At 42.8% G+C, this 22,989-nt stretch overlaps 1 protein-coding gene across 1 annotated transcript in view; it reads right to left on the reverse strand.

The window, feature by feature from the left end:
* LOC111144754 (solute carrier family 16 member 14) overlaps nucleotides 1-22,989 on the reverse strand; it is a 30,641-nt gene that overhangs the window by 5,264 nt on the left and 2,388 nt on the right. The window contains exons 2-4 of the mRNA XM_022499196.1: nucleotides 18,329-18,600; nucleotides 11,345-11,488; nucleotides 4,611-5,585 (exon numbers count right to left, since the gene is read on the reverse strand). Coding sequence (XP_022354904.1) covers nucleotides 4,611-5,585; nucleotides 11,345-11,488; nucleotides 18,329-18,587 — 1,378 coding nt within the window. The 5' untranslated portion in view covers nucleotides 18,588-18,600. The remainder of the gene's footprint in view (nucleotides 1-4,610; nucleotides 5,586-11,344; nucleotides 11,489-18,328; nucleotides 18,601-22,989) is intronic.

Raw genomic sequence — 22,989 nt, forward strand, 5'->3', positions numbered from 1 at the left:
GGCTCCTGCTGAGCAGAGAGCCCGATGCGGGGCTCAATACCAGGACCCTGGGATCATGACCTGAGCCGAAGGCAGAGGCTTTAACCCACTGAGCCACCCAGGCGTCCCTCAGATTTATTTATTTTTTATTTTATTTTATTTATTTATTTGACAGAGATCACAAGTAGGCAGAGAGGCAGGCAGAGAGAGAGAGGGGGAAGCAGGTTCCCCAGCGAGCAGAGAGCCCGATACGGGGCTCGATCCCAGGACCCTGGGATCATGACCCCAGCCGAAGGCAGAGGCTTTAACCCACTGAGCCACCCAGGCGCCCCCTTCAAATTTATTTTTAAAAGACTCTGGATCCTGCCCTTTTTCTTTGGTGCCCATTTTAACATTTCTGCCAGTTTGAATTGATTCCATTCCTGGGTCAGAGGCAAAGCGGGTCAGGAGAGACAGGACTTCACTCTGTGCTTTGATCCTCAGCACGCATGGATATAAGTCTTCGGAGAAATAATGTTTCTGACAAGCTGCCCACCTCATTCATCCTTCACCACTTCTCCCTACAGATCTGATCTTGGCTCCTTGGTTCAGAGCCTGGCATCCTTGGCAAGCCCGATCCAACCATCAATTCAAATCAACAGCTTCCAAGAAAAATCTGGTTCCCTATTACATTGCATTTACTTTTCCTTTGAGTCTGTCAAATGAGGAATGATGGCTGTTTTTCTTATTTATTAAATAGGTCTTCCCAGCCTTTGATGGAAAACACTGCAAATTGTTGCTAGGCTGTTACATTTTAGGCAAAGAGAGGAGGTATGTGCAGATTCTTAGTCAAATCCAGTGGCCACGTTTTGCTATATTTTACACTGGAAACATCTAGAAAAGTAGGCACTATTATTACATCTTTACAGGAGAGGAGCTGAATGCCCAACAATATTATAAATGAATTAGATCAAGAAGTTCATGTTGCTAAATGACACAGCTGCAATGTCTGTTTCACTATCTGATTGTATATTCTTCGCCTAAATGGAACTCTGTGATTGTCTAACATGCTGGTAAATGGTGCCAGATTTCTTAATGCCAGTAGAAGCCACTTTGAAAAATGGAAAACACATTCATTTCTGAACCCATTAGAAAAGAAAAAGGTAATGTGAACAATAATTTTCCCTGTAGCAAACACTGCAAGTAATAATTCCTAGCCCATTTTGAATTTCTAGCAAGAATGTAATGTGGTAATTTGGTCACTCGTACTGTAAGTCACTTCTGAACTATAAGGCGTAAAAGGCCGGGCCTCATCTCATGGCAACGTTGGCTCCTTGGTCTGGAAAGTCAATGAATTAAATGCAACGCAGTCAGGCAGTGATGCTCTTGAGCATTCTTCCAGCTCATGACTTCAGCGCAAGGAGGAGAAAGACACAAAGGAGAGTCCTCTGAGGTTGCTGGCTTAAAGACACATAATACAACACTGATCTTCAAGTCCTCATGGCAGCCTCTGACACCCATTCATAGACGGTTCCTCACCATTAATACAATGGTTTCTACCTTCCACGGTGGATGACATTCAGCTCCAGATCCACTTCTAGGGAGGAACCCTAAGCAGGCAGGGGTAACGCCTGATGAAGGGGGGTTTGGCGATAACTCCCTGCTTCTTATTCTTTTTTTTTTTTTTAAGATTTTATTTATTTGACAGAGAGAGATCACAAGTAGAAGAGAGGGGGAAGCAGGCTCCCTGCTGAGCAGGGAGGCCGATGCGGGGCTCGAACCCAGGACCCTGGGATCATGACCTGAGCTGAAGGCAGAGGCTTTAACCCACTGAGCCACCCAGGCTCCCCCCTGCGTCTTATTCTAATTCCCTTCTTTTCCACTCCAAAAAGTGCACTGAAATGCTATTCAGTGAGAAGGACGTGACATGGGAATGAGATAAGGAAGTCATGCTGGCCAACTTTGGTACTTTAATGAACACAGATCTTGAATTGCTTAAGCCGCACCTCACAGCTGTGTTGTGATGTTGCTACTGAAATCTGGTAGATCAGTGTAAAAATAACCCCAGACGGACTGTTAGAAGCAGAAAGGACGCCTGGATCATGAAAAGAACCATCGGTGACAGATTCCATTCCCACAGACAATATAGCTTAAGAAGAGAGTAGATGAGCCACTGGTAATGTCTGCATCCCCTTAATGGATATTTCAGTTTAACATCTCTGGAAGGTACCATTGGTTGCCTGACCAACCCCCAATCTCCATTCTTTTCTCTTTTCCTCCCTTTAGTACAGAGGCTAGGAAGCTAAATACAGTTCCCCTTGAAGCTTGGACTAGCTGTATGATGCAGTTCTAGCCAATCAGATAAAAATGGAAGTCGGCTGCAACTGAGCCTTTCTTCCCATTTTCCTCTTTGGTGTAAATGAAGATGTAGGAGCTGGAGCTTTAGCAGCCATTGTGTGGCCATGAGGCAACTAGCATGAGGAAAAGGCCAGGAAGGTCTTGGAGACACTGTCCCAATACCATCCAGTATCTCTGAATATAGATCTCAGATTATGTGACACAATTAAATCTCTGTTTAAGCTACCATTGGTGGGGTGTTGTCCTATAGCCAAATGTATCCCTGAGAGAAAATTCTACACGCAATCACTGAACGAGTTCTGACCTTACAGCTGCCAATATAGTTTGCTGCACAGCTGTAGTTATTCACTCTCACCTAGAAATTCTGAGCCTGCGTCTCTGTGCACAGGGAGAGAACAGGAGCAGCTTAGCCCAGGAGGGGCCCCCATAGGCGGCCACTGGGTTTCCTAAAATGCACCTTGGTTCTTAAGCCTTTAGTCAACCAGCTGTCAAATTGTCAGCTGTATAGACAAAAAACCATGATGTCTTGAACATCAAATTCTGCGGGGCACTTCAAAGTAAATGTGTTGAAACAAGCCTTCTGCCAGTGGGGTCCTAGGATGGGAGATGACTCTATGATCCCTCGAGAGACCAGAAAGGAAGGGGCGGGGAAGGCTTTGTCCTGCACATGGGGTTCCCTGGAAGAGATATTCCTGCAAAGGATATGAGAATGAAGGGCCAGGAGGGGCCAGATGGGCAGGGAGTGTGGGCATTTGAACATGTCAGGCTCTGCCGAGTCAGCTTACAATACTGCACAAAACCTCCAGCAGCCTCCATAAACTCTTTATCAATGAAAGAAGGAGGCGGAGAATCAAAACGGCCACCGGTCCTGGCTGGGCAGCCCGGAGGGACACCTTGGGACAGCACTTTTGCATGGCTCCAGCCCCAGCCACTCTATGTGAACTCCTGCCTCCAATCTTTGACAGAGGGGGGACCTTGTCACCTTTGCCCAGTACCTGGCCTCTTGGGGATTAAGCCTACCTGCTGATCCTGTGTTCTTTCCACAAACCCCAGGTTCAGAGATGTCCTAGCTGCTGCAGGACCCCTGGGTGCTTGGGATTGCTGGTACGCCCATTGCAAGAATCAAGTTCTCCACCGAACTGTGGTGAACACTTCTGAGAGAGCTCGTTCCGGCTGTGGTCACCTGGCAGGCTCTGGGCCTTTGGTGGGCAGAATGCCCCAACACTCCCAAACTGCTCATGTCCTAATCCCCGAAACCTGTGAAGGTTACATTAGGTGGCCAAAGAGACTCTGCAGATATGATGTGATGGGGGTTATCACGGTTGTCCTGCAGACCCAGTGTAACCTGGGCGCCTTTATCAATGAAAGAAGGAGGCAGAGAATCAAAATCAGAGAGAGGTCTGTGACCACTGCTGCATCACCGGCTTAGAAGAGGCTGGAAGAGGCTAGGAACCCCAGATGCAGGCAGTCTCTAGAAGCTGAAAAGGCAAAAAAAAAAAAAAGAAAGAAAGAAGGAAAGAAATCCTTCATAGAGCCTCCAGAAAGAACGTAGTTCTGTGGACACCTCGATTTTAACTCATTGTGATCTAACTTAGCCTCCTAACCCCTAGAACTATAAGATTATAAATATGTATTGTTTTAAGCCGCTAAGTTTGTGGCAATGATGATAGCAGAGGCAAGAAACTCCTATGGGGCTAGATCCAGCTCATAGATGTGTTGTGTGGGACCCACACACAGTGTTTTAAAGATTTGGAACTGTCATGGTTCTCACGGTGAGCAATTCATTATGCACATGATTGTTGAACCCCTATGTTGTACACCTGAAACTAATGTAATATATGTCAACTATATAAATTAAATTAAATTTAAAAAATCTGGAAATGGTCAACGAAGAGCCCAGAGTTCCTAGTTTTTCTTGGGGGGTGGCTAACAATAGAGGATTTGGTAATAATTTTCCATGTTTCTTGGTAACAGAAATCAGCTAGAGTTGGGTAGAAGCTGCCTCTTCCCGACTGGGGCAGGGGTTCTGCACCATTCCACTGCCCACTTTACCAGCCTGGCCAACTTCCCTTGAAGATAGAGACCAAACGTTCCTGTACATTCTGCTTGAAAGAATGACCATTACCTTGCTAACATTTACAAATGAGAAGTTGGGGGACTGGAATGGGAACAAAAAGGAGCATATACACAAATGGGAACTTCTTTCTTATTTATCTTGGACTTCAAAATATGAATGAGAACGCAACCTCGCTCTCCACGTGTACTCTAAGCTCTTAAAACCTTGCGTGGTTTACCTGCGAAAGGTGGTCCCAGCAGCGCGGAGATGCCATTGGCACAGATGATGATGCCGTAGGCGTTCGCCAGGTGCTCAATCCCCACCAAGTCTTCAGTCACTACAGGCATGAGGGAAAAATAACCGCTGGAAAAGCCTATCAGCGCGCAGATGACGGCCAGGCCAGCGTACGTGTGCATCAGGGGCAGAATAAAAATACTGAGCACAAGGGTGAAGTTGGCCATCAGGAAGACATTCCAAACGCTGATGCAAGGTAAGTCGGCCACAATGCCCAGGATCACTTTTGCAAAGATATGCACTATTGCTATAATTGAAGTCAGGGGGAAAACATCATTTTGCTCCGATAAATTATACAAATTGACGATTTCCGGGAGGTGGATGAAAGGGATGACGAAGCTGCTGTAGGCAAACAGAGCCCAGAAAATAAAGGCGACGAACATTCGATTGGTAAAGAGCGAGGCCGCCCCAAAGTAGCCGGAGTACCATTCCCGGAAGCCCTTCCGGACTCTCATGGTCAGCTGGCTGGCGGTCTTCAGAACCCCGAAGGCGCAGGTGGTCTGTCTGTGCCCCGCCTTCTCCTGGCTCGCCCGGGCCGGGGCGTCAGCGCCGGTCTCCTCGTTCCCGGGCCCGCCACCCTTCTCTCCCGCTCCGCCCAGCGGCCCACTGGACCTAGATCCAGGGGAGTGAGCCAGCACGACCCGCGGATCTTTCCCTCCTGGGTCATTCGGGTCTTTCTCCGGAGAGAGGGGCCTCATGAGCGCCCCGCAGACACACAAGTTTAAGGACACGGCGCCTTGGATGAACATGGCATTCCGCCATCCGTACTCCGCGCACAGGTACTTGAGCAAAACCGTCATGAGGAAGGTGCCGAACCCCGTCCCGGTGGTGCTGAGGCCCTGGGCGAGGGCGCGTCTCTTCTGGAAGTACCTCCCCACCATGACCACCGCCGGCAGGTAGGCCATCCCGCTTCCAAAGCCTGCGCGGTTTGGATCGGAAGAAAAAGCAAACAGCACAACATTAAATGGCCATATCCGGCATTTGCAGCATGTGGAAGTCATCTGCCATTCATTATATTCGTCCCTATGCTCTTTCTTTCTTTCTTTCTTTCTTTCTTTCTTTCTTTCTTTCTTTCTTTCTTTCCTTCCTTCTTCCTTTCTTTCTTTCTTTTTTTTAAATTACACAGAGAAATAATGTTGGTAAAAAAGCAGCCTTGTTGGTAAGCACAGTTAGGGTCATTCACGGAAGCTTCCAGCCCATCATCTCCCTCCAGCATGGGCTCCTCCAATAATAAAATAAGCCAGCATCCTCACATCAGAATATCAGAATGAATGAACGGATGAGAAGGTAGATGAATGGAAGAATGAACGGATGTTGGGACCCTGCTGTCCGTGCTAATTGCCTTAAGTGCCCAGGAAAGTATTTTTGTACCAGCGGATGGAGAGGAATTCCGGACAATTTGCAGAAGCCTCAGGAATGGGTTCATTTATTCACAAATTAATAGGAAGAATAAAAGTAAGGTACCTATAAATATACCCAGTGACTGGATGTCAGAACCACCTAATGCTAATTGGCAGCTCTGATTTTCACTTGCATCTTTCTTAGAAAATTGGAACAGTTTGTAATTTCCGTTGACAAAATTAAAAGGCTGGTGGGGGAGACTGTGTGCGTTGGGGGCAGGGGACATAACAAAACTCTGTACTTTTTGCTCAATTTTGCTGTGAACCTAAAACTGCTCTAAAAAAAATGAAACCTGTTTTAAAAAATGAAATGAAATAAAATAATATAAAATGCTGGCCAAGAGGTTGTGGGTTGCATTCTCAACTTCTAGGTACAGACAGCGGTAAACCCTGAGACCCACTTCAGTGATCATGCGGCCATACGGTTCTAATACTTAAGACTTCCTGACAACAGAACGGCAGCATGAGAGTACAAAAGAGACTTTGACCAATCTTGTTTCCCAGAGCCGAAGTCTCCTTAGTTCATTATCATTGAATAGTTTCAGAAATACTTGATTTTAAAAAAAGACCAGAACCATCCTATATACAATTATAAAAGTCATTACCATTAATTGAGGAGCAATGTTGGGCTACTTGCTTCATAGGCTTTATGTAATTGGGTATTCACAATAACCCGGAAGTTAGATGTGGTTCTACTTTTTTTTTTTTTAAGTTTTATTTATTTAGGTAATCTCTACACCCAACGTGGGGCTTGAACTCACAAACCACAGATCAAGAGTTGCATGCTTTTCAGACTGAGCCAGCCAGGCATCCCTATGCTCTTCTTTTGAACCTCATGAGGAGTTAAGTTATTTTCCCAAGACCCTGCTGCAGGAAACTGGAGAATCCTGGGCGGAATTCAGACCCCACTGCCCAGCCTGTTCCTTTTTCCGCTGCTCACTGCCTCCCCCACTAAACCGCTCATAGCCCTCCCCCCACCCCTGGCCCGTAGGATTTTGAAGAAGGATTTTGCTTCAGCCCGAATTTCTAAAAGAAACCTCCAGAAGCAACCCGCCTCCTTTATTTACCTGAAAGCAGTGATATTTACAGCAACTGTCAGAAGTCAATGATCCTCAACCAGTCGTGAGGGTGGATACCCTTGTTTTGAGAACAATTAAGCTTCTAAGTGATTTCCAGCAGAGGTGGGGTCAGGTCCCCAAGCCCCTTTGCAAGCCTCAGTGAGGGTAATAATAATTACTTGCATTATGGGAGAAATAAGCATGAAGAAAACAGCTATCGGTAATTTTGAACTGAACTCTGGATTAATTTTTATGATGTTGATGTCCACAAAAAAAAGAATTTCTCATTTCCTAATATCTAAAGGGCAGAGAAAAGTATTTAATAGCCCATAAACATAACTCTTTCCTCCAATTGTAAAGCAAATCTCACATACATCATTTCAAGTGCAAATATTTTAGTATAAATCTCTAATAGAAGAATTCTTTAACCAGCATAATCAATATATCTTAACTGATAGAATGAATAATTTCTTGATATCATGAAATATCTAGAAGGTGTTCACATTTCGAATTGTCTCATAAATGACTATATTTTTAAAAAACCCGTCTCTTTAATCATGATCCAAATAAGGCCCACCCAGTTGCCCCTATTGAATCTTAATCCTCCTTAAATTTTTTTTTTCCTTGAAATTTAACTCTCTTTTTTCTTGAAATTTGTTGACGAAACTGGGTCATTTGTCTGTGAAATTTGTCATCTGGATTTTGCTGAGAGCACAAGATAAGTTTAATTTTTAAAAAATCTTGCTTTGTTACTGACAATAACCAACATCCTAAATTTAATGTGGTTATGGATTTCTAAACAACAGTGGAATAAAAAGATTAATAGGGAGAGAACTGAGGTACCCAAGCCTAAAAGCAGCACTCATTCTAACTTAGTGTGAATAATGGATGCTCCCATGTGTGAGGAAAAAAGAAATCCATGCCCGATGTTATAAGTATCTATTTCCCTGTTACACTATTCATGCCCTTTACAGAATCCCCTTCCTCATGTGGTTTTGCTGTCTGTTATGGGCACAATTATTCCGTGAGCTTATAGGACAGGCCTTGGGGATATGGGTTTTTTTTTTTTTTTTAAAGATTTTACTTATTTATTTGAGAGAGAGACAGTGAGAGAGAGCATGAGCGAGGAGAAGAAGGTCAGTGAGAGAAGCAGACTCTCTGCAGAGCCGGCAGCCTGATGCGGGACTCGATTCCGGGACTCCAGGATCATGACCTGAGCCGAAGGCAGTCGTCCAACCAACTGAGCCACCCAGGCATCCCAGAGGATAAGGGTTTTAGCCAAGTGGTCAGTCAAGGACCCGTTAATGTCTAGCCCTGGGCAGGGTCCTAGAACAATTCTTTACCATAGCCCTCCCAGTCAAGTAGAGGAAAGAGGTCTAGAAGGGGAGAGAAAAAAAAAATCCTGTGATCTTGGGTCAGTGTGGATGGGAGAAAAGATGTCTTTAGGAAACAGTCTTAAGAAAATGGAGCTCTGCTAAGGCTGAAGAAATTCAGTCCAGACTTCCTTGGCTAACTAAGTTTGCTCAAACAGACATTCTTTTCCTGCTTAATAGAAGGATACTCCTACATAGTTTTAATTGTCTAGGTGTTAAAAAAGAGAGAGAGAGAGAGAGAGAGATACAAACAAAACTGTCTCAAATGCTTTTTGGAAGGAAGAAGGATATCAATAAAGTTTTTTTTTTTTCCTAAATGCAAATTGTACAGTGAAATATATCTTTTAAGCACTTGCTTTTTTAAGATCTTCCCATCTTTCTTTTCTGTTAAATAGGGGCTAGATTGCCAATCAGTTTCCACATGCCTCCCTAATGACAGCCCAGGATTTTGTCTGTATAAGCTAACTGATTTAGCTGGATTTTCCAGTTACATATAGTTAGATATATGTTTGTGTGGGAAGTGGATACATTTATTTTTCGAGAATTTCTTTGGGCTTTTCCTGTATAAAAAGTGGAAGCAATAGACTGTCTCAAGACACACTTTCCTTTCACCAGCCCTCTGATTTTTCTCCTACGTTCTTGGGTCCAGAAATATTTGTTAAATATATAAGTGAATGAATATGGAAACAATAAAATGGGACACCTAGGTGGCTCAGTCGGTTAAGCATCTGCCTTCCGCTCAGGTTATGATCCTGGGGTCCTGGGATCGAGACCCACATTGGGCTCCCTGCTCAGCGGGGAGCCTGCTTCTCCTCTGCCTCTGCCTGCTGCTACCCCCACTTGTGCTCTCTTTCTCTCTGACAAATAAATAAATAAAATCTTAAGAAAAAAGAATAAAAAAGTAATATGGAAACAATATTCTTTTTAAAAAATTTAATTTAAAAAATTTAAAAAATTAAAAAAAGAATATGGAAACAATATTAATTGCAGGTCAATAAACAACTGCAAGAAATAAAGTTCATGTAAACAAAGACGCTAATCATAGGAATGTCTAAATGATGAGACTTAATCTCAAGTCCCATTTTGTAGGGTTAAGTGTCTGTATAATCAACCACTATCACATCCCGTTCACGGGGTGCCAGGGGTCTGCGCAGTGACCCTGGTGTGGCTCTGTAGGCTCAGCAGGAGTGTTCATTTCCTCACCTTTAGTATGAAAACCTCTGTGTGGACTCTATACATTGGAGTGCTTGGGGGAAAGTTTCTAAAACACTCACGGGAAACATCTTAAATTACTCTTGAAGAACTGTTACCAAGTCCTTCAGATCAATGGTTTCCAAACTATGCTTCAAAGGACAAAGAAGAGCTTTATGTGTAGATGTGGATCGGTGTAAATTACGGAGAACCAACTTGCCAACTTTTTGGTGAGCAGGTGTGTTCACGTCTCCTGCTATCATAAAGCATGCCCTTAAGCTCATTATAAGAATGTTACATTCTATATGATAATTGCATATTAGCTAACACTTACTGAGAACTCTATTTTGTGACAAGCATCATGCTAAGTGCTTTATACAGATGATCTTCTAATCATTTCAACAACCCTGTAAACCAAGCACTCTTTTTTTTTTTTTTAAAGATTTTATTTATTTAGTTGACAGAGAGAGATCACAAGCAGGCAGAGAGGCAGGCAGAGAAAGGGGAGGAAGCAGGCTCCCTGCTGAGCAGAGAGCCAGATGTGGGGCTCGATCCCAGGACCCTGGGATCATGACCTGAGCTGAAGGCAGAGGATTAACCCACTGAGCCACCCAGGCGCCCCTAAACCAAGCACTCTTAATGATCCCATTTTGCAGATAGGGAAACTGAGGTATGAGTAGGTTAAGTAATTTGCCCAAAGTCACTGGATAGTAAGTGGTGGGGGGGAGCAAGGTTTCCAAATTCTAACTTTTACCTCTTATACCAACACTTCTGCCAATGTGTCATTATTAGGACGGTAGCTCTGTACTCAAAAAGAAAGTCAGGCTGGATCTGGTTCACGGCAATCCAATTGTACAAGTAAGAAACTGCTTCTTATCTATGTGAATCCTGCTACCTATTGATAAAGGAAATTATAGCTGGGAATGTATTTTGCAGAATGGATTTGTAAACCATGCTGCCTGGTAGCCAGTGACCTAGATTTGCTTTTTAAGAGTCTACATATATGTGAATTTTGCTGCTATTTCATTCATTTGAATAGGGCTGAAGGAGAAAATAATTATTCTATGATTCATGCTCCATTCTGTAGTTATTAAATGAGAGAATGTTATTAGTTTTCTTAATATTCAGTCCATTCATCTACGTCTGTATTATTACTTTTCTTTTCCTATTCCTCGTAAGAGAGAAGACAAGCACTTGGAACCAATCATAAAAAATTTAATTAAATTCTAATAGGAAGGCCAAGTACACTTGTTAGGTTGTTTTTCCACATGTAAGGCATATTTAATATCTTATGTTAAAAAGTATTTCCTGGAGTATTTGGTGAAGTGGGGTGGAAGAAAAGAAGGACAAAACATGGGATGCCTGAGTGGCTCAGTGGGTTAAGTGTCTGCCTTCAGCTCAGGTCATGATCCCAGGTTCCTGGGATGGGGCCACACCACCAGGCTCTCTGCTCAGCAGGGAGTCTGCTTTTCGCTGTCCCTCTCTACCCTCCCGCCCCCTTGTGCTCTCTTGCACATTGTCCCAAATAAATACCATCTTAAAAAAAAAAAAAAAGGACAAACTATTTTAATGGCTTTCTTTCCTCCACAATTATTCATTGTCAAAATGCCCAACAAATATATTTAAAATTAAGGCTAAAAAAATCAATATGCTTACCAGCTGTCACTCCAAAGGTAATAAAGAGATAATGCACGTTTGCGGCGTAGGCGCTCAGTACCCAGCCCAGCGAGTTCACCAGCCCTCCGATTATCGCGGTCCGGCGACACCCACAAGTGTTAATAAACAAGCCGATGAAAGGTCCTGTGGTGGGACATTGGAAAGGGAATTGACTGATGGTGTTTTATTTTCATGCTTTCCTCTAAAATCCGCACGTGAAGACAAAGAATAAAACATTAGTAGGGCTATTAAATAAAACGAATCCAAACCCCCATTGCGTTATATGCAAATAGCTTTTAGCATGCAAAGATGGGTTTCAGTAATTTCGCTGGAGAGCACAAGGTTCTAGGTTTTCAAGAAAGGCAGACCTGAAATAAACAGACAAATGAGTGAGTTCGTTCTCTTGTCTACAGCACAGGTAGGTCTGAAAACTAGCGGTCTATGGGCTTATTCAGCCTGTGGATGTATTTTGTTTATCCAGAACATAGTTTAAAAGATGTTTTGGGGCACCTGGGTGGCTCGGTTGGTTGGGCGTCTGCCATCAGCTCAGGTCATGATCCTGGGGTCTTGGGATCTAGCCCCATGTTGGGCTCCCTGCTCAGCGGGAAACCTGTTTCTCTCTCTCCCTCTGCCTGCCACTCCCCACCACTCCTGCTCTCACTCTCTCTTTCTGAAATAAGTAAATAAAATCTTTAAAAGATGTTTTGAATCAGTTGCCAGCATTTAAAAATTAAGAGCATTCCCAAGAAATCCAATGGCGACACAGAATCCCGCAGTTTCCCACACAGCCAAGATGGGCTGGAGCAGTGCCATCGCTTTCCGATTCCCTATGCCCACACTCCTAGTTTGCTGTAGTCATCACCCCTCCCTTTGGTCCCGTACTTGGCCTCCTGCCCTCACTTACATTACTTGTTATTTGAGTTTTTGATTCCAGACCTAGGGGGAGTACAGCTAGGGGGTTCTCAGGACTCCCATGCTTCCAGCAAAGAACTGATAGCGTATTTTCATGAGGACACCTGGATGCAAACCGTGTTGCAAAGAACTTCTCATTGCTTCATACTGTACTTCAGCCCCTGCTGACTCTCAGTCCCAGGCCGGCCCCACCAGGCTATGGATTTTAATGACAGTGTGTGAAGACTCAGAAATACACCTTGGTCCACAGACAGTGCCGGGCTCACAGCAGTATAGTATTGTATGCCGTTATGTCCTGGCTGCTTACTTTCTTGTGACACTCTGGTTTTTGTCAACCTCTGTTTTTTTCCTGATAGTCATTCATTCATTCATTCATTCATTCATTTTTATTACTAGGCTCTATGCCCAGCATGGAGCCCAGTGCGGGATTTGAACACCCCCTGAGATCAAAACCTGAGCTGAGATCAGGAGCCAGATGCTGAACCGACTGAGCCACCCTGGCGATCCTGTGGTAACTTCTGATGTCACAGAAGCTTAATGCTTGCGTTGGGATCCATGATTCCCTGTGCAAAAAGCAATCTATATTTTAGCAATAAAATGGGAGGCTGTAGTCAATATTCAGTAAGAGGGTACATTTAAAAAATCATCTTATTTTTGATCATTATTACTTTTCATAGTTATGAAACCCTATATTCTGGTGGGAGTATTTCAGGTTAAAAGTTTGTTTAACTCTGGGGCACCTGGGTGGCTCAGTGGGTTAAAGCCTCTGCCTTCGCCTCGGGTCATGATCCCAGGGTCCTGGGATAGAGCCCCATATCGGGCTCTCTGCTCAGCAGGGAGCCTGCTTCCCTTCCTCTCTGTCTGCCTCTCTGCCTACTTGTGATCTCTGTCTGTCAAATAAACAAAATCTTAAAAAAAAAAAAAAAAAAAAGTTTGTTTAACTCTAAGGAGCTTCCCCTTTTAGTTCAAACTGAAATAAAATCTTCCTTTAAAGTTCTACCTATATGCATGTACATATTTGGATGCACAGTTTGCTAATGAATTTTTTTTCTTGAGCAGGCCTAATCTTAAAAATTATGAAGGCAATGATTTATTAATTTAATGAACCCTGGTGCATTAGAAAATAACTTAGCAGGTAAACCTCTTAAAATACACAGTATAGTAAATATATTTTACATAAATATACTGTTATATATTATAAAATGAGCACACTATATAAATAATATATAAACCAAACACATTGATATAAACATCTGAGGGAATTATTGGGGACAACTGAAATTCAGAAACCATAAGTTGAAAGTGTGTCTTTGATTTCTTCACAAATACTTTTTAATTTCTTATTTATTTTTTTAGAAGATTTTATTTATTTGACAGAGAGTGAGAGCACAAGTAGGCAGAGTGGCAGGCAGAGGGAAAGGGAAAAGCAGATTTCCCTGCTGAGCAGGGAGCCAGATGCAGGGCTCGAGCCCAGGACCCTGAGATCATGACCTGAGCCAAAGGCAGCCACTTAACCAACTGAGCCACCCAGGTGCCCCCATAAATATTTTTTAAAAAAGATTTTTATTTGTGAGAGAGCGAGAGAGCGCGAGAGCATGTGCCTGATTGGGGGGAGAGGCAGAGGGAGAGAATCTCAAGCAGATGAGTGTGGAGTCCAGGACAGGGTTCGATCCCACAACCCTGACATAATGACCTGAGCCCAAAATCAAAAGTCAGATGCTTAACCAACTGAGCCACCCAGGCGCCCCACAAAGATTTTTATTTTCCTAAACCCACAGTCGCTTCACTATTGGAATCTCTGATGAGTGGATAAAAAAGAGAAAAAGGCACAACTCATCTGTTGGCTGTTAATCAGCCGTTTAAGCGATGACAGTTCACCAGATCGCAGTTCAGGAACATGATCATGTTTTCCATGTTACAGAAAGGGCCCAGAAGCAAGTTTTTCTGTGATACTGCACATTTCTGAAACACTGCGTTAGGAAAGCATGTGGGGAAAAAGGAGGGAGGTGGAATTCCCCCAAGTACGAGCAGATACTCCTGTCTGGAGAAATGTCGTATATCAAAAAGAAAGGATGCATTGCTTTACTGATAATAAGGTAAGATGACGACACTTCCCGGCTTTTCAGTTCCTCATCTCTCACAGGGTGGAGCCTTTGTCATTTACGACTCGCAGACAGGCAAAGTCAGCCCCAACCGGCAAAGTTAGTCCCAGAAATGCTGTGACCCCTCCACGGCTGCAAAACACAGATCGGTCAAAATAAGGAAGCCGGACCCAAGCGTTCTGATTCTGCTCCATTTTCGCATCATTACGGATGCTCAGCTGGAATCTCCAAGATCAAATTAGCATTTTACCAAAATGCAACGAACTGCCCACGCAGTCTAAGGACAAGGGGCAAGGCAGGTGCAGGGACAGTCATCTGGCTATGATTCCCACTTCTGCAGAGCAATTCAGTGTTCTGGGATGAGACACAGACTCCCTCCTCTGCAGAAGGAATCTAATTTTGGCCCATTTCCCACATAATAGAGCTGCAGGGAACACCATGAGGAAATTCTAATTTCTTTCCTGTCCCAGTGAACTTGACATACAGTCACGGATGAAAGTACATAGTTCATTGAACTCCTGGCCACCAGGGCTCACCCTTCCCTGCGGTAAGGAGTTCAGAGCCTCTACCTCAATGACTCTCTGCCTAGGCTGAGCACGGAGTCACTTAGGATCTTAAAAAAAAACCTGATGCTCGGATCCCATCCCAAGAGATTTTGATTTGATGGTCGATTTTAATTTGATGGTCGAGGTGCAGCGTGAGAGGCAGGGTTTTTAAAGTTCCCCATGTGGATCTGATGTGCAGCGAGGACTGGCAACCACCACTCTAACTCTGCTTAGCAAGACAGTGACCTCTTGCAGCCTGCAGATGTCCCTAACATGGCTTCCACCAAGAATGCTTCCCATTGCTGTCACCGAGGCTGCTGTAGGGACGACAGAGGTGATTCCATTTTGTTAAAAAGTGGGACTTTCAGCAGGAAACTGGCAAAGTCCGTGCTAGCAAAGAATGAAATTATCAAGTTTCTTACATGCAAGCCGCTGCCCAAGAGAGAGGGAGGGCTTTCAACTCTGCAACGTAGATCACAGAATTTTTTTTTTTTTTTTTTTAATTTAAAGGAGAAAACCTAAATGGGCTCACAATGATTGGAAAATGAGAACAATTTCTATTTATTTACTTCACACATATTCTCAGTTCTCATATGACGGAGTGACGGGCAGTAGGGTGTAGTAGACATAATTCTGAGTCCAGTGGACCAGCTTTGGAGACTCTTTCACGCTCATTGGTTGTTCAACCTCCAGTAAGTTCCTTGAAGTCTGTGGACATTGTGTGTTCTTATTCTGTGAGATAGAGACAATGGGCTGGTGCTGGTGGGGCTGTGGGATCAAAGGAGATCATGGACATAACGTGCATGTGGCATATGGTTAAGCAGCAAATAAAGGAGAGATGTACTGCAGGCTTCTGGCTTGGAAAACACCCAACAGCTCTGCAGCAATCCTTTATCAGGCAGCTTAAGATAACGAACAGCAATTTAGGACCATGATAGGATAAAAGACCTTTTATTTATATAACTATGAACCTTGCTGTGTTATGATTTCTAAGACCCAAGATATTTATTGAGCAGGTGCCTTTCCTGTAGAGAGGTTAGTCTACAAGCTGAAATGACACTGTCTGGGATGTATGGACTCTCAAACAGAATTTTGAATATATAGTTATCTCCCAATTAAGTCAAGGAGGACCATCACATTTCACCATCGCTATGAGTTAGGTGTTCTTATTTTGGGGGTCATATTCAAAATCATTTCCAAGACTTTCAGGACTGGTTCCCACTGCTTATTTTGGTAGAGCTTGTGAAACACATAATAATGTATGAGACAACCTCACTGGGTGATTTGGAAAATAATGGGACATTTCCTATCCTGGCTTTTCACTGAGTCTTCTTTTTTGTGGTGGACACATACTTCCTAGATTGAATCTGTAAGTATCTTGTTCTATCCCTTAAAGATTTTTTAAAAAAGATTTTATTTTTAAGTAATCTCTACACCCAATGTGGGGCTCGAACTCAAAACCCCAAGATCAAGAGTCTCATGCTCCATGGACTGAGCCAGCCAAGCGCCCCTTAAAGATTTATTTTTAAAAAGGTAAAAATTGGACGCCTGGGTGGCTCAGTCGGTTAGGCATCTGCCATTGGCTTGGGTGGTAATCCCAGAGTCCTGGAGTTTGCTCCTCCCTCTCCCTCTGCCCCTCCCCCAACTTGTACTCTTCTCTCTTGTACTCTACTCTCTCTCTCTCAAATAAATGAATAAAATCTTTAAAAAAAAAGGTAAAAACCTGGATGTTAGGTATTCTAGAAACAGTTTTCCTTCACTGACTTATTGAGAAGGTTGACTCACATCCAACATAAAACTAACACATTGCCTACTCTCAAGTAAACCTTCCTACTTCTTAACGATGATATCCTAGTTTTAACAAGGTCAAAGTAGGGTTGAAGGAGTCAGTTCCTAAATGTTGCAGGCCAGATGATTTACCGGCAATTCCCTCCCACATGTAATGGTGCCCTTATGTAATTTTAAAACCAGATTACTATTAATTCCCTTTGATAAACATATACTCCACACACATCTTGAGAAATAATACTTTGTCTTTGTTTTCCATCATTAGCACTACCACTGTTATTAACGTTGTTTGTATTATCCAAAATAACATTGACTGAATGCCAGCCAAGATCAACAAATCTTGGAATTGGATTCAAGGAGTTAATTACCAATGTGGAAATCACTTTTCAGGGAGACTCCCATCAAACACAGAGATGCCTGTCATACACAGACTCTCACAGAACCAGAAAATGATTCGAGGCTATTTATGTTTCCAGTGTAATTTCGTGAATACTAGAAATTTTTAAAAAAGTCAATATAGGGGTGCTGGTTGGCTCAGTTGGTTAAGTGTTGGACTCTTGGTTTTGGCTCAGGTCATGATTTCAGAGTCCTGAGATCCAGCTCTGAGTGGGACTCTGGTGCTCCGCATGGAGCCTGCTTAAGATTCTCTCTGTCCCCCACCGACTTGTGTGCATGCTCTCTAAAATAATAAATAAAAATAAATATAACAAATTTCGATGTAAAATTGTGGTTTTTACTTTCAAGAGATAATGTAAGGGAAAACACCTGGTATATAATAGATGCTTATTAAATATTAGTTGACAGTAAAAAGTGTTTAGTTCCCAAAAGGAAACACATAAGCCATAATAACAGTTATTTATGATAACTTTCTAGCTTGGCATTTCCAACTGCATGAGAATGACTTTCACGGACTGGTGTGTGGTTAGGTTTAATTAGAAAATACATTATTATTCCTTCTTGTTAGCTACATCAGTAACTTTTCTAAAAGCAGTTCAATAGATTTTTCAACAGCGTATGATCAGTATTTCAAATTAAATCATAGAAACTCTGAAATAAGATCGTCACTTGCCTTTTGTGGTGTTTTCTCTAGAATTTTTATCTTTTACAAGTATTTCCAAATATTAAATAAACAGATCTGTAATAATATGTAATGAATTAGAGCAGTCAAGAAAAGAGTTTGGGGTAAAAGAGAGTTTTTTAAATGATCAAATTTTAAAACACTCCAAATTTTTTATAATATCCAAATAATAATATCACACAAAAGGACACATATTGTATGACTACACTTATATGAGGTACTTTCATAGAGACCAAAGATAGAATGGTGATGGTCAGGGGTGAAAAGAAGGTGGGAAAGGAGAGTTGCTGTTTCATGGGTGCAGAGTTTCAGTTTGGGACAATGAAAAGGTTCTGGAGACGGATGGTGGGAATGAATGCACTTAGTGGCAATGAACTGTATACCTAAAAAATGGCTAAAACAGTAAACGCGATTTTATATATATTGTCCCATGATAAAAAAAATAGTATTAGGTATCATTAACATCTAGTATCTAATGTTTTGACCATATAAAACCTTACAGCAGGGAATTGTCAACTTATAATAATTCAGTTTTACAACAGGTCACATGTGAACATACCCACAATCAAGGTGATGCCCATGCTGAGGGAGCTGACCCATGCAGTCAGGCCACGGCTCTGATGGAATTCTTCGAGCCATTCCACGTTGAGGACTCCCAGGGCCATCTGGGAGCCCATGATGAGGATGTGCACAAAGAAGGAGGAAAGAACCACCATCCAAGCCCATCCACTGTCAATGTTTGGGTGGGGCTTAAGTGTCTTCTTATCTTTGGGGTCATCTTCAAAATCATACCCAATATCTTCATGACTTGTGTACATTTTCCAAGATTTTCTGAAATACACATGACAAATAATTTCCTTGAACAGCAAGCCAAAAGTAGTTTTTCTTCTTTGGACAGCTCTACCTCCCCACCATAACCAAACTGGCCTTCAGATTCATCTTGTCATTATGCAGATTTGGGAACACTCCTGCCTTTTTACTGGCAAGTGCTTTTGTGAAGCCTGTTTCATCTCTACAGTCATCCTGTATGTAACCATTACTATGCATATTTTAAAGAAATGGAAATAGACTCAGAGAAGTGAAGTGCCTTTCCCAAGTTCCCATGACCAGGAAGTATGGCTACCAGGAACCCAAGGAATCGAACCCCGGTATTCCTGACTCCAAGCCCGTGCCTTGTGTCCAGCATTGGGATGGATACTGACAGGTGACAACAAAGATCTCACAAAAGGAAGACAGCTGGCTCTAAACAACCTTTCAGGGGAGCTTTGCCTTGGTAGAGCTTTTGGCAGAATATCTGGTCCTCATTTTGTGGGTCCAAACTTTGTTTTTTTTTGGTACAAAAGAGTGGATTCACCTTGGAAGACCAACCTCTATGAACACAACTCAGGAGAGATGGTAAACTAGAAGGCCAATTATTATTATTATTATTATTATTATTATTATTACAATGGGAGCTAGAGCTTTCTAATAATGGTGATACTCAGGTCGAATACACAAGACACAGAAAAGAGGCTTGGAGGCTGGCTGGAGCTGGAGGGGAGGCAGTGATGCCAGATCAGGCAAGGACTCTGGTTTCATTTTTATTTCTTAGGATGAGAATTAAGTATATGTAAAAGAACTGAGGATAAGGAGTAAAAGAAGGATAGACAGAGATAGAGATAGTAATCCTGGAGGTGGTGGAACAGCAGGATTGGTCTTGATCAGGAGGAGCAAAGCAGCAGGTGGATGGAGATGACGATGTCAAGTAGTGGGAGGAGAAGTTACACTTGATGGTCTAATTCTTGGGTCAAGTAGAAGTGAGGTCACTGGCTGAGAATGAAGAGGGTGGTGGTTGTGAAGGGCCCTCCACATTCAGGAAGACTGTTGGAAGAGACTGTTGCCCACGACAAGTGGAAACTATTGTTGGGTGGTTCTGAAGGTGGAGCTGAGCCCTGCAAGACAGCAGGGCAGAGCCCTGGGCGAGCAGTACCAGGGACAGAGCGCTGGGAGCCCTCAGACCCGGAAGCGCGCAATTCGAGCATCATCATCAGAGAACGTTAAGACAAGAACAAACAACTAAAAGTTGGTCTGCTTTTTATTATGATCACTATGTGCCAGCAAATCTAGACGTCACTGATAAAATACTCCCCTTCTGAAAAAAATCTTTTGCTGGCCAAAGTTCCAAACTATGATGTTTTTAATTTTCTATCTGTAAGCTTCAAAGCAGCATGGTGCTATTACTTATCCTTTCATAAGCACTGTATTATCCACAGGAGCTATTTCAGAGAATTCCTGGTTCTACTGTTGACCCCCCACACCTGTGTGGCCCCAGCTACACACTTGAGAGTAAGTTCCCAGGAGCTGAGAATTACTGGAACTCTCTGTGGCCCAGTTTGGTCCACAGCCCCCAAGGTGTCTCATGTTTCCCCCTTCAGCAGCACGTTCGAGATGGATGAACGGCACAGTCACTGTAGAGACGAAGAACCAGAACTTGACTTCTTTACTTCTGTCACTCTGTACGCCTACCTGGAGATTTTATTTTGTTTAACGTGTAAAATAGTGAAACAGGGTAAGATGGTGAGGTGAAAACCTTTTGTTTGTAAAGTGAAGTATGCAATCAATACAGGAAATGTTTTACTCAATTTGAATAACGTCTTCAAGACAGAAATCTGTTCTTTTTTCCAATTAATTATTTTAAAACAAAAGAAAAAATAAGAAAATACTGATTATTACAAACCATTACATGGTTGTTATTGAAAATCATATTATTGCAATGGAGGAAGGAGGTCTAAAAAATAATCCCAAATACATGCGGACCCCCTCCAAAGGTGAGGCTTTTCTCAGCAGTGTTCCAGTGTGGACAGGTTGGGAGGGCGGGGGTCAGAGAAGCGGACTGTGGTGGATTGCACAGTGCCCACAGCCTCTTTCTGCACACCCCCAAGTTAAGAATTGTTTTTACCTTTCTTAAAGGTTATGTGGTCCATGAAACTTAAAATACTTATTCTCTGACCCTTCCTAGGAAAAGCTGGCTGATCCCTGGACTGTGGCATTGGTTCCGGCTAAGAATTTATTGGGAAGAAATGGGCATTGGGGAACCAAGGACATCAGTGGAAGATTAGTTTAATGGATCTGTCCTGGGGCTCATCCTGACTTTCCCTTTCTCTCATACCTTGTCCTCGTTATTATTTTTATCTTTTAAGTGATTCTATGTCCTAAACACCCACCCAGTTCTCAACCACTACACTTCCTGCCCAGATTGCTCCTCTCTGCCCGGGTCCTTTTCCACCTCCCTGCTCTGCAGACAGCTGGGAGGGATAAAATGTTATCTTGTCATGTGACTTCTCCACACTGTCAAGATATCCTTAGGATGAAGCTCAGACCCTTTTTGCCATTGCCAGGTTCTCCATAGATTATCTGCCCCCCCGGTCCCTGTGCTCCAGCCCTGCTAAAGCACCTACATCTCCTTGACCTTGACACAGTGTCCTGAACTTTGGGGCATGACCTTCTCTTCTTCTCTCTTTTGGGAACACGCTTCTCTCCTAACTTCCCGCTCCTCTTCTGCTCCTCCTTCAAGATTCAGGTAAATATAGTAATGAAACCTTGACACGGTGAGAACTCTCCTCCCCTGCAAACATTTCTAATCTCCAACATTAGAGTATATGTTAAATCAATCACTCATTGCACAAGGTTGTTTGAAGACACGGAAAGAAGATGTGTATTATACATGGGTGGGTTACAAAACTGGATGTGGGCAATAATCCCTTTGTTGTTTTTGTTAGAAATAGGTAACCATTCACTCCAAGACTGAAGTGAAACAAAAAAATTTTAAGGGAGATTATTCTTTGGATGATGGTCTTAAAGTAATTTTCCTCCTTTAATCTACCTTGTTGGTAAAAAAAAATCATAATAAATACATATTAACTTTATGATAACAAAATAAAAGTCCCTCTCTCTATCTCTTAAATGCCATTTGGATCAGCTCTTTGCATCTGGTAGATGAGTGGCCGGATTGGTAAAAAAAGAATGAAGATGACTCAAGAGCCACTTTCCTGGGGAAGTCTAGCCTGCCACTACCCTGCTTTCCCCTAGCAAGAGGACAGCCTGCCTGGGGACAGGAAGTATTGGGGTAGCCCTTGCTTTCCAGATCCTGCAGCCCAGAAAAGAGCTGCATTGGCACAAGGCCCAGAGGATAAACCTACAGAATGATCAGAAGGGCTGTTCAGTGGTTGTCTTTCCTCTGTCTCTACTACTTGTATGTAAAATTCCAAGAAGCCAGAAAGTGAAGAATCGGGGGAGCGAACGAACTATATGAGTAATAATAACCTCATTTTATTTTATTTTTTTATTTTATGTTATTTTATTTTTTAAAAGATTTTATTTATTTATTTGACAGAGAGAGATCACAAGCAGGCAGAGAGGCAGGCAGAGAGAGAGAGAGAGAGGGAAGCAGGCCCCCTGCTGAGCAGAGAGCCCGATGCGGGACTCAATCCCAGGACCCCGAGATCATGACCTGAGCCGAAGGCAGAGGCTTAACCCACTGAGCCACCCAGGCGCCCTTATTTTTTATTTTTTAAAATTAAATTTTTTAAAAAGATTTTATTTATTTATTTGCCAGAGAGAGAGAGAGAGAGAGAGAACAGGCAGACAGAGTGGCAGCAGAGGCAGAGGGAGAAGCAGGCTCCCCGCCGAGCAAGAAGCCCGATGTGGGACTCGATCCCAGGACGCTGGGATCATGACCTGAGCCGAAGGCAGTGGCTTAACCAACTGAGCCACCCAGGCGTCCCAAAATTAAATTTTTAAAATTAGTTTCAGAGATAGAATTTAATGATTCATCAGTTGCATATAACACCCAGTGCAATTGGGTGATGGGCATTAAGGAGGGCACATGATAATAACATCATGCATATAAAATTTGTGGGATAATGCTCAGCTCTGTTTAGTCAGACAAAACAACACAACTTGGCATTTTCCTAAAGCCCACTTACATCTCTGAAAATGTGTCAAATAATAATATCACAAAGGTTATGGTTTTTCAACCCATGAGTTGAAATAGCAGGCATTTCCCTAAGCAATGTTAAGAACTTGATATTCTCACTGAATTATTTATTCTATGGGTTGAGAGATGCAGTTGTCATTGAACTGCTCTCGGCATTTCCATTATTTGTTCATAAATAAATGACATCAAATAGGATTTAATTGGCAAGTTTTATCCAAGAGGTGCGAGGGTGTATGTAGCAACCA

The sequence above is a fragment of the Enhydra lutris genome, unplaced genomic scaffold, assembly GCF_002288905.1.
Source record: "Enhydra lutris kenyoni isolate GAN:26980312 unplaced genomic scaffold, ASM228890v2 scaffoldscaffold1, whole genome shotgun sequence".
NCBI lineage: Eukaryota > Metazoa > Chordata > Mammalia > Carnivora > Mustelidae > Enhydra > Enhydra lutris.